The 12,271-nt window shown below is 51.2% G+C and overlaps 1 protein-coding gene across 5 annotated transcripts in view; it reads left to right on the top strand.

Annotated features, from left to right (window-relative positions):
- The window catches only part of DHX37 (DEAH-box helicase 37), a 33,532-nt gene that overhangs the window by 10,426 nt on the left and 10,835 nt on the right, over positions 1 to 12,271 (top strand). For all 5 annotated transcript variants that reach the window (XM_032968488.2, XM_032968487.2, XM_032968489.2 and 2 more), the window contains exons 9-18: positions 1,496 to 1,609; positions 1,805 to 1,906; positions 4,182 to 4,401; positions 5,199 to 5,269; positions 6,282 to 6,426; positions 7,171 to 7,247; positions 7,660 to 7,892; positions 9,842 to 9,953; positions 10,520 to 10,644; positions 11,608 to 11,781. In XM_032968488.2, coding sequence (XP_032824379.2) covers positions 1,496 to 1,609; positions 1,805 to 1,906; positions 4,182 to 4,401; positions 5,199 to 5,269; positions 6,282 to 6,426; positions 7,171 to 7,247; positions 7,660 to 7,892; positions 9,842 to 9,953; positions 10,520 to 10,644; positions 11,608 to 11,781 — 1,373 coding nt within the window. The remainder of the gene's footprint in view (positions 1 to 1,495; positions 1,610 to 1,804; positions 1,907 to 4,181; positions 4,402 to 5,198; positions 5,270 to 6,281; positions 6,427 to 7,170; positions 7,248 to 7,659; positions 7,893 to 9,841; positions 9,954 to 10,519; positions 10,645 to 11,607; positions 11,782 to 12,271) is intronic.

Below are 12,271 nucleotides of genomic sequence, written 5' to 3'. Positions count from 1 at the left end.
TGGGCTTCTCCCCCATCACCGTCCTTCACAGCCGGTCACCGTTCATCCCGGTTGCAGACCCGGATGATCACGGCTTCCTGTACTTGACCTGACTCGCTAGCCTTGGTCCTGTTTCTGTGTCTCTTCTTTCTAGGGATTGATTCTGCTTTTCCTCGCTGTTCATAAAACAGTTTTACAAATTGGGATTTTACCAGAAGGCTTTCATTTCAAAAGCAGCGATTCTCCTTCGTTTAAGAATCCAAGGTCACACCCAGCCCGCTGACCGTGTCAGCGTTGTAACGCGCCGCACGTTACAAATGTGCCGAGGTTCGAGCCATTGCAGCGTGCCGCGCTACAAACCCAGCGACCCGAATTTGATTCCCGCTCTCACGACTAACACCGGTGACGATTAACTGTACCGGTCCTGGGCATCCCCTAGGTTGACTCGGCCCCAAATGAGTACCTGGTGGCGGTGTGTAAAAATATCACCATTGGGGAGACAAAGGCGGTCGGGCGTGGTGTTGGCCCCCCCACCTTTTGTGTACCGTGCCGGCCTCCATAGGTGCTAATTCTAGATTTGAAGCTTTCGTGACTGCAAGGATTCATACTCTTTGTTTTTTTCGGTAAAGTCAAGTAGGTAAAAAAAGTAAAAAAAAAATGAAAACTAAATTAAATCTCGACGTTTCAGGCGCAACACAAGCGTCCTTCTTCAGGTGGGGACGACGTAGCGAAAGCACAAACGCTTCAGTGTGTCTCAGAGATGGCTGTGACGAGGGCTTATTCAGTCGCGGGGCATGGAGAGGGGGGGGGGGGCGCCATGGTGAGCGTGGGGGCGGGGTGTGGGCTGGGAGGTAAAGTTGGGAAGCCGAGGCTACGCTGGGAGGCAACGACTTGGGCCGAAACTGGAGCTTTGTGATGTAGATGGTGGAAGTAGATAAGCAAGCGAGGATTAAACCGCATTTTGTTATGCTGCCGGGTGGGCAAGTTAGAAATGCGCAGGCTAACAACGTAAGGAGTTCAAAGTGAAATGTGCAAGCTAAAAAAACAACTTGTGGTACGCACTACCATGGCGATGGTAGTTTGTAAAACTGGCGGTAACAGACTGGGAATATCGGTATGTTTATGAAAATACATCGAAAGCATAGGTGCTACTCGCGAACAGCACTTGTCCCATAAGTGTGTTATGGCTGGGACGTGACCTAATGGACTAATTTATTTGTTTTGATAACTTTTTAGTTGTTTGCGCTTTTTGTTTTGGTGCCATTTAAAAATATATATATATTTTGCTTGGCAGTCGTTGGGCTTCTTTCGCACCATGCATAGACAACCGCGTATATATATATGCATATTGGTCCTCGTGTATAATTAATGTACAGCGTCGTGGGATGCTGTTGGCATGACTGACGCTATATAAAATGAAAGTATTGTTGTTATTATGCGGTGGGTGGGGGGGCGGGGTGTATATGTCTTTGTTGTGTTTGCGTCACGCGGGCTGTGCGGGCTGTGCGGGGGGCAGGACTTTGTGCTGTCGCGCTACAGCGCACTGATCATCGACGAGGCCCACGAGCGCAGCGTGCACACAGACGTGCTCATCGGGCTGCTCTCGCGCATCGTGCCCCTGCGCCACAAGGTGATCGCCGCGCGGTCTTCGGGGCGGGGGCGGGGGATTTTTCAGGTGGTGCTGCACCAATTGGCGCACTACTGCATGTGCTGCCGTGTATATGGCGCTGTGTTTATGCGTGCGTGTGATGCCGTGCGTGATGTGGTGCCACGCGTGCGTGCAGTGCTGTGTGAGCAGCCAGCGTGTGCGTGGTTTGCGTTTCAGCGAGGCTCCCCTCTCAAGCTGGTCGTCATGTCGGCCACTCTTCGCGTTGAGGACTTCACGGAAAACCTGCGTCTCTTCCCCTCCCCTCCACCCGTGATTAAGGTGACCTCCTCCCCCCCCCTCCCCTTCAATCCTCGCACCAACTCGAGTGCTGAGGCGGCTCTCACATTTTGCACTTACAACATGGACCGCCTAAGTCTTCCTAACAACTTCAAATTATAGATGACTTCTAATTACATGGGTGATGCTGCCGTGGCTTAATTCTAAGCACGTTGAACTTGCAACACAGACGTCACCGGTCCGATTCGTTCGCCCCTGCGTGGCAGTTGAAACAAAGCAAGTTTTTTTGGTTCAAAATCCGCACCGTCTCCCTGTCGGTTTGGACGAGTAGGCCAAAGACCCTCAAGAGCTCCCTCTAATTGAGCGCCGCCAGGACCCGTGCTGAGCCAACTCAGCGCGGGTTCCAGAGGCCCCAGGTTGTTTATATCGCCGCGAAAAACTTCGATGTACCGCTGACGTCGCACGCCACGAGCCTCGTGGTCCTGGTGGCTCGCGTCCCTCGCAGGGCTCAACAGACTTGTGGGAGCCTTGCGAGGCCAGAGTAATAACGGTTCACTTCCGGCTCGGCTCGCCAAATATAGCCAGTGGGAAAATCAACCGTACCGTGACGGCCCCCCCCCCCCCCGCGTTGGCACGGCTCGGATACGCCAGTGGAAGAAAAAGTTGGGTAGGTGCGTGTCTGCGACTTGTGCATCTCACCCTTAAGCGTGTGTAAGGGTGCCACGGTGGCTAGGAAAGTGGGGTCACACGCAAGTTCCATTGACGTTAACTACCTCGCCTGGTATGCACGAGGACCTGGGTTCGATCCCGACCCCTGACGATGCCTGCCTGCTGTATATTTGGAGTCTGCGTTTCTCTCATCATCATCACGGTGGCTATGAGATGTTAACTACCTCGCCTGGTATTCAGGAGGTCGTGGGTTTGATCCCGACCATGACGCCTGCTGCATATTAGAAGTGTGCATGTCAGACCGCCCCGTGGTCGTATAGATTTTTCTCCGGGTCCTCTGGTTTTTCCCTCCACATTTAGAAACGGAGTATTTTTGGCTGCTGTAAATGTCCACGTGATAAGTCAATTCGTTGAGCTATCCTTTGTGGCGAGGTCGCTTCCTGAAAACGAGTTACATACCTCAGTGGGCCTTACCTGACGTATGTAACTCGATCGCAAAGCAACACTGCTGAAAATGATCAGATTATTAAAACAATTAAAATACCATATATCTCAGGAGTAACTGACAAATTAGCCCGTGTTTTGCAAAACATTAAAGTAAGATTTGGTACAGTACACAAAATTCAATAACTAGTATTTTGTACGAAAGACGAATTACCTAAATTATCAACAGAAGGTGTATTTCGGATTAATTGTTTATGTGGCAGACGCTATATTGGACAGACGGGACGTAACATCAGCGTAAAACTAAAAGAACACCAAAGAAATATAAAATTATCTCAAACACAACTGTCGGCAGTGGCAGAAGATGCTTGCCAACAAGGCCACTCAATTGATTTTGATAACGTTGAAATGTTGTGTAAAACTAATTATTACTGGCAAAGACTAATTAGAGAATCCATTGAAATTGAGAGAAATAGAAATAACTTTAATCGCTCTGATAGCTACAGGCTTAATGCGGCCTGGAAGCGAATTATTAAATAATACTTATTACTTTTCCTTATAGGGGAAACACATACTAATTAACTGATTACTAACGTAGTATATAATTACAATAACCCCCCCCCCCCTCTGCCGCCTCTGATTTCTGCACCTGATTGGGTATAGTGATTGGGTTCAGTTATTAAATAATACACATTACAACTAATCACTAATCTACAACTAATTACTGATCATAACAATTAACTGATTACTAATCTATTATATAATTACTCCCCCACTCTCTGATCTCTGCACCTGATTGGGTTAAATGATGACGTCACCCTGCTGCACTATTTAAAACCGGGAGCAGGTGGAGGGCTTCACTATTCTGGCAAATCGCCCGATGATGCTGGATGTAATTACCACAGAAACGTCGTACTCAAAAATTGTAAATGTTGTTGATTCACTCTTCAACACACCGGTGGGCTAAAGTAGTGAACTATTTGTATTTTGTCAACGTGACAATTGTTTTTTTACCGATTGCCCATGTCGGGTGGTGGAGGGTTACGACACATTTATAAATAAACGCGATCCAACCCAAAAACCTTTATTATGAATAACATCGGTCGCTGAAGCCTGGGTGTTAAAAGAAAAATAGTTTCGTTTTTAGTTTAGTTTTAGTTTGGTACCTGGTGTTCCCGTCGATCTCCCGTCACGCGCGACGCAGGTGGACGCTCGGCAGTTCCCGGTGACGGTGCACTTCAACAAGCACACGCCGCCGGACGACTACGTGGGCGAGGCGTTCCGCAAGGTCAGCAAGATCCACCGCCTGCTGCCGCCGGGCGGCTTGCTCGTGTTCGTCACGGGCCAGGCGGAGGTGCAGGCACTGTGCAGGCGTCTCCGCACGGCCTTCCCCCGCCGGACCGGCGCGCAGGCCGCACAAGCAGGTACCAGGCCATCATCGTTTTGAAGTTTTAAATCTAAATTGAAAACTCCTTCCCCCGCACCTTCGATTAGCACGGTTGGCCACGTACGGTGCAAAAGAAGTTCAACATACATACAGAAGTTGAATAAACGTACCACATCATCATCATCATCGTTTTTATCGGTGGCTGTGGCAGTAACCTGTGAGGGTGACGGCAGCAGCAACATCGATCACAATTTTTTGTCATCATCATCACCATCATCACCCATTATCCATCATAATTTCCGCAGAGACGTCACGCAAACTGCAAGGGAGTTTGCACGTTTTCTTGCTAACGACAACCGACCCATCAAGCAATACCTCAAGAATGTGTACCATTGCTTCCAACTGAAGGCGAACAGATCGGAACAACGCAGACGTCCAGAAATAAACACCGAATTCGAGACACAAACATTGCACCCCCTGGTTTTGTTGACATTCCACGAAGACACTGGTGGAACCATCACCTGTGTCAGAACATCAGCAGACCATTGCGCACATCTCATTCATAAATCACGATTTACGTGCCATGAACAAGAACCATTGCCGAAACGTCACCTGTGATTATTTTTTTTTTCTTGTAAGGCCACACAACACAGTGTTTTTGGCAAATGTGTTTTCTTGTTAATAGTGATTGTGCCCATCTGCCAAAGCAGCAGCAGCGTCATTGAATAATTTGTAATGAATTGGTCTGTCGTGGGTTACGTAAAGGACTTAATTGACTGAAGTGAGAAGGCTGTCGAGGTCTGAATGGGCGCACTCGCACATTTACCGTTACAGGGGAGGATAAGGGTGAGGATCCGGAAGCTTCTGAGGAGGTGAACGTCAAGAAATCCAGAAGCGCCGTCAAGGTGGGTGCCAACGCGTCTGCACATCCGACTGTGATAAACCCATTCTCTAAATAACGTGAGTGAGACTTTGATTCCACGAGGGAGTTTAGACAAATTAATTTATGTAAAGTTAAGAGAACTTTTAAGGGTGGTCCGGGACCACTGTTACACCGATTGTTAATGTTGAAGAACGTAGGCCTGTAAATAATAAAATAACATTATTATTGACAACTATTAAATTACAATGATCGCGTTAAAAACAACAATAATAAGTATAATAAACGTTAAGAGCATATTTACCACAGACCAGCTGAAGCGTAAAGAACGATGATCTTACGGTGGCCATGTTTTCTCGGGTTGTCTTCCTCGCAGCCGATTGGCTGGTGCAGTGGCAGTGATGACGCCATCCCTAGCAGCCACTGCTGTGCCCCCAGATTTACTGTCTCACTAGGACTTGCACATATTTTCTTTTACGTAAAAAAACGTTTCGATTTAAAGCTTTCGCAACTGCAGGGATTCATATTCTTGGTTCTTTTGGTATAGTCACGTGGAAGGGAAATAATAAACTAATAATAAAATATTTTCTTTACCGCATCACAGCCTGCCAGATTTTAACGAGCATTCTCTGTTAAATATCTTGCGAGGTTGATGACCTCAATTCCATTCCTAATGGTGAAACAGGGAGGCAGGGCAGTCAGATATTGGGCTGATGATCGCCTCACAAGGAAGTTAGGTGATTAAACTAATCATGGTATATATATTCTTGGTTCTTTCGGTAAAGTCACGTAGAAGGGAAATGATAGAATAATACAAATAAAACAAGGAAATTCTCACGACGTTTCGATTGCTTGTGTTGCAATCGAAACGTCGTGATAATTTCCTTGTTTTATTTGTATTATTTTATTATTTCCCTTCTACGTGGTGACTTTACCGAAAGAACCAAGAATATGGATCCCTGCAGTCACGAAAACTTTAAATCGAAATTTAATCATGGTATCTTTGTCTATGTGTGGTTTTCTGTGTGTGTGTTTAGTTGCCACGCATCGACCTGGATCAGTATTCCGTCTTGCCTATGGAAAATGAAGATGATAGCGGTGGTGAAGACGAGGTGGAAAAGGCGGATGACGAGGGAGATGACTTGGATTTGTACTCGGAGGATGATGAAATATCTCAACAAGGTGAGAGTGACTTCAAGGTAGACTGACAATTCTCGCGTGTCAGAAGCTGCAGTAGTTTGAGTAATCGATTAATTATTTAAAGCAGCGAGCGGTCCCCAAACCTTTTTGGCACCAGGGACTGGTTTCGTGGAAGACAATTTTTTCACGGACTTTGGGGGGTGGTTCATCATTGGGTCTTTCCCCTTTTCAAAGAAGCTCTCTATAATTAAATAATGGGTGGGCCACGCGCGGACTCACCGCTCTCACCTCCTGCTGTGCGGCCCGTTTCCTAACAGGCCACGGACCGGTACCAGTCCGTGGCCCGGGGGTTTCAGGACCTCTAATTTAAAGGCTCATTCCGATCAATAGGGACCAGGGTGTTGACGATGGCCAACATCTTGTCACTGCAAGGTCTTTTTTTGCAGTGACAGGAGTGCCTGCCGCGTGTGTAATTATTACGATCGTCACGCTTGCTTACCCGGGAAACCTCACCAAGTCGCAAGACTTGGCGAGGCCGTCTCTCCTTGGAATGACGCATCGCGATCTCTGCGGGGTTTGCTGTAAAGCAGACAGCGTGTCGTATTTTACGCTTGGTACAGTGTCGTGGGTATTTCACGGTTCGTACGCCCGCGGCATTAACCGGGGACGGCCGCCAGCCTCGACCCGCGACGAGCGGCGAAGGCGCTACCGACGTACCGCGTCGCCGTCCCTGCGGCGTCTCAGACAGTCGAAGCGATGACTGCCGCCGTTCGTTTGTTTCTCCAGATCCGAGCCCCAGCTGCGCGGAACCCCTCTACGTGCTGCCCCTCTACTCGCTGCTGGCGGCGGAGCAGCAGGCCAAGGTACGAGGAGCACAGCCGGAACAGCACGAAGCTCGCTTTGAACGTCTCCCCTCCCCGCCCCTCCCCCCCCATAACAGCAACACCGGAAAGTCAACGAAGCCGCGTTTCTAAGCCTAGCATCGGACTACCGGTCCCCCCCCCCCCCCGTGAGAAGCCATGAATCGAAGTAAACTATAGAATTTAAGGCGACGATGGCGCTGCTGATATATGTTGTACATATGTTGAACTTCTTTCGCGCCATACGTCTACCAACCGTGCTAATCGGAGGTGCGGGGTGGTAATCGGAGAAGCCTTACTTACCACCCTTATTACTATCTACTGATGCACGCTGATGATGATGCTGCTGATGCCGCTGATGCCGCTGATGCTGTTGATGATGATGTTTCTTCGGTTGCCCCCCACCTCCGCGTAGGTGTTCTGCCCTCCACCCGCCGGCTCCCGCCTCTGCGTCGTCGCCACCAACGTCGCGGAGACGTCGCTCACGCTGCCGGACGTGCGCTACGTCGTCGACACGGGCCGCGTCAAGCGCCGCCACCACGACGTCGTCACCGGCGTCAGCTCATTCCGCGTCGCCTGGGTCTCGCAGGCCTCGGCCAACCAGCGGGCCGGACGCGCGGGCCGCACGCAGGCCGGCCACTGCTACAGGTGACGCACGGCGGGCCCGCCCCCGCCTCGTCCTGCGCGCGTGTAAACGCTCGTCGGTTGGCTGGTTGGCCGGCTGACAACATCTTAACCCTTTGCCGTTCCGATGACGTACGTGTACGTAATCGTGTAAGTCATCGTTTTTGTTTTTTCTCCCGATTCCCTTTCGATCCCGTACGTTTACCTCGTCGGAACGGAGTCGATTCCCAACGGAATTGGAAGTAAAAGGCCACGCGGGAATACGCCAGCTATCGTAGAGTGTGGTCGTGTCGCTCCAGTTTCTCAGCTGTGAGGACAGTACAGTGTCTTTTAAAAACAGCGGCGCTGCGCCTCTCCAAATAAAATGAACGCTGAACCGCTCGAGCGATTCCGAGATTCAGCGGTGGACGGGACCCACCCTGCATCTTGCAGACGTCTCGGAGTGGGAAAGGGTTCATAATGTAGAGGACTGCAGAGCTTGGGCAAGTGTTAGCAGCGCAGGCTCGCTGCCCGTGGTTCCCCTGCGATTGTGAGATTGTGCAATTTGCACAGACAGCGCAGCACAGAACTACTCAACGTTTACGTAACATAAACACCGCACACGAAGGATCGGGGTGAGCACATGTCAGCGCCGGACAATACTCTATCCACGTGATGGGCCAATTGATAGGTTCAGTGTCACGCCGTGACCCTGCGATTTCGGGAGCCAAGCTGGGTTGAGCATGGATCGTGTTTGGGTCGGTTGCCAACGTCAATGGCGCCTCGCTGTAGGCTGCTGTGCGGGTGGCTCTGTTGGAGCCAGCGGAAGGCGTTACAGCAACATCCACCGTAGTATCTGTTAATCTGCGCTGCCAAAGACCTGCGACCCTCCTTCAACGACCCGCCACCGACCATTGTGGTTCACCACAATGGTCAGTGGAGAGGGGGGCTCATCCATCAGGGAAATTGTTTAACGTAAGGGCTGTATAAGTACACGTGGACAATTTGCCTTTACCAGTGTTCACTAATTTTCAGAGGGGGCAGGGGGGGGGAGGCACTTTCGCCGATAAGACATCGTCAGTGTGAGGGCCGCCACGTATTTCAAACTATTGCTGAGTTTGACAGCAGCAGCAGTAGCACGATTATGATGATGATGATGGGGGTGTGTTCACATCTGTGTTTTGTCGGGGGCCGCACGTCAGGGGCCGCATTAAAGGCCACCAGTGGCCCCGCGGGCCTTGCGATGAAGAGCACCGGCCTTTACTCGACTGAATGTGATGTTGATGAAACTTGGAAAAGTCAAAACTAGTCCATGGTTTGCATCGTTTAAATAAATACCGCTGGATGACATTTATTTAGAAGGCCTAATTGCAGACGAGCCTAAACGCTACGATGTTTTACCAATGAAACAGATGCCGCCTCTGTTAATTACTCGCGCAGAAGCACAGCGATTTTGTTACAATTTATTTTGCTACGCTGCTATGAGTTATTTCTTTAGAACTGCTTTTAGTTTCTTCTTCTTCTTCCCCCACACCTCCGATTAGCACGGTTGGCTACATACGATGTGAAAGAAGTTCAACATACATACATACATACACACCGAGAGGGCTATGGGAGAGTGGTTTACTCGACGGGCCATAGTTGTGTGGTAGACGAGAACCTTGAAGCGGTGGCCCCACCTGTTGCGTGTTTTCACGTCACCTTAAACACAAGGTGCGCCGTGCGTCGAGGCGACATGGATCCACACGTGATCAGTACAAACTCGAGTACGTACGTGCGCATGTTGAACACGTTGCGCGCCGTATGTAGCCGAGTGCGCTAACCGGAGGCGCGAGTGCTTCGGGTGGGTGGAGGGTTACGACACATTTATAAATAACGCGATCTAACCCAAAAACCTTTGTGCTTCTTGAACGTTGAAGCCGCGCGCGCACGCTGCAAGCTCGGCGGCGGTTGTGAAGACCGTGCTGCCTTCACTCTCTGTGCGGAACCTCCAGGCTCTACAGCTCGGCGGTCTTCTCTGACCTGGAGGTGTTCTCTCCGCCCGAAATCACCACACGGCCCGTGGAAGACCTGGTGCTGCAGATGAAGGCGCTCAACATTGACCGGGTGAGACGAAGCCTCTGCAAAAGGTTTTTTTTTATTTCAGAAACTTGCTCCGTCGCTTCAGCCGCCGCGTCGGGAGATCAAACGGAACCGAGCTGGACGACCCTCCATCGATGTGCCATGGAGATGGGCCATCCATTTTAAGGCGACACACGCACACACACACTGTTATTGACGGCGGGTGTTTTGAGCGTCTCGTTGTGCTCGCGCACCGCTGCCCAACGCAGCGGTGGCGGCGGCGGCAGCAGCAGCATCGCCAAACGCTCTTCGTGAAAGGGAATCGCCCGTCTATGGGGAAAACATTAGCTCGGGTCAAAATCGACGCACGGTGCTGTCGTGGGAGGGAAACAGTTTCGCGTGATGCCCTCTGGCCAGGCTGCGTGGGCGAGTCGACCCCAGAACATCGAGGATCGCCACTGGCTTGAGACTCTCGGCAGGCTTCAGATTTGTGTACGCTCGTTGTAAATCGGTCTTATTGTCATCAACACGATTGTCGTCATACACTAGCGTGAAATTGGACACGGCCGCGCCTTCTTGCGCGTGCCCCGCTGTGCGTTCTGCGCGTGCAGGTGACGAATTTCCCGTTCCCAACTCCTCCGGATCCCAGCGTGCTGCTCGCTGCGGAGGAGTCTCTCCGGCTGCTGGGAGCTCTGGAGGAGTCGACAACTCGATCTCTTAAAGATGGCGGCGGCTTGTACGTAGGGGGCAGCGGTTAGCGCGTCGCGCTACTAACCCGGCATCCCGCGTTTCATTGCCGCTCGTGGCCTTCAACGGCAGTGATAATTTTATCTGAACCGGCCCTGGGCCCCCTCCCCCCTCTCTAGGTCGACTCGGCCTCAAATGAGTACCTTGTGCAATGTCTAAACATCACCGCGGAGGAAACAAAGGCGCCCTGTCGTGTGCCGTGCCGGCCGCCGTAGGTGCTACTCGCTAACAGCGCTTGCCCCAACAGTCTGTTCAGACTATAGGGGGATCTTTGTCTTTTGTTACTGTCAAACCATCATGAGGACGAAGATCCAGGTTAGTCGGTTACTGGGAAATCCTGCCCGAACACAAACATGAACGATGACCCCATGGTGTTGGTTGCTGAGTAAACCTTGGTGTTACTTGAACCCAGTGTACTCGTCTAAATTAAACTATTTCTATACCTCTTTTTCAGCAGCGACCTGACCATTAATTATAGCTCAACGAAGTGGCTTATCCCATGGAAAAATGTATAGCAGCAAGTACTGTAAACGCATGTTGAGTCCAAATGTGGAGGGACAAACCGGAGGAGCCGGGAGAAAAATCCACACGGCCACGAGGACAACATGCAAACTATACAGGTGTCAGGGTCGGGATCGAACACACAATTTGCTGTAATACCAGGCAAGGTAGTTCACATGTATGTATGTATGTTTAACTTATTTCGCACCATGCGTAGCCAAGTTCTAAAGGAATGCGTTTTCAATGTAGATAATGTAAAAGTGCATAGCTGCAGCGGCTTCCTAATATCGGAAGGAAGAGCGTTCCAGACGGCCGCAAAAGCGCATCTGAAAGCGCCACACGATGCGGAGTTTGCGTGGCGATGGTTTGTGCTCGCACCTCCCCACCGAGAGCACGAAGGCCCCGTCGCGATCGTGTTCTTGTTGCCGTCGTTGGTGCTGTTGGCGCGCAGGGGTTTCCGCGGGGTGACGCACAAGCGCATCACCCCGCTCGGCCGCGTCATGGCCACTCTGCCCGTGGCGCCGCGCTTCGCCAAGCTGCTGGCGCTGTCCCCGCAGCACGGCCTCGCGGAGTACGCCATCACGCTGGTGGCGGGGCTCACCGTCCGCGAGATGTTCGTCACGAGGTGCGCGCCGAGCAACTTGTCTGCCCTGTCTCCACGGGGGACATCCTCTCTGGAACGTGTCCCATTGTGTGTGTGATTGTGTGTGGCACCTGCTGGGTCCGCCCCGTGACCTCCTGCCAGCGGGCGTTCGGCACTTCACGTGGTGGCCTCAAGGCGCACATGGCCTGGCACAAGCGTCGTGGCGACGTCGCCGACGCTTATTGGCGAATGGCGGTTGTTGTTGTGATTGTGTGTGTGTGATTGTGTGTGTGTGTGATTGTGCCTTTTTTGTCTTTGTGTGCGTGTGTGAGTTTGCGAGTATGTGATTGTGCGTGTGTGATTGTGTGCGAGATTGAGGGGAGCGATAGTGCAGCGGTTAGCTCGCCGTGCTATGAACCCGGCGACCGGAGTTCGGTTCCCGCTCACGGCCAACACCAACAACAGTGACGACCATATGAACCGGTCCTGGGCTTCTCCAAGGTCGACTCAGCCTCACATGAGTACACTGGAC

The sequence above is a fragment of the Petromyzon marinus genome, chromosome 40 (genome assembly GCF_048934315.1).
Source record: "Petromyzon marinus isolate PM22_M1 ecotype Great Lakes invasive population chromosome 40, UKy_Petmar_22M1.pri1.0, whole genome shotgun sequence".
Taxonomy (NCBI): domain Eukaryota; kingdom Metazoa; phylum Chordata; class Hyperoartia; order Petromyzontiformes; family Petromyzontidae; genus Petromyzon; species Petromyzon marinus.
Note: the sequence above shows the minus strand (reverse complement) of the source record. Positions and strands in the feature narration are given on the sequence as shown.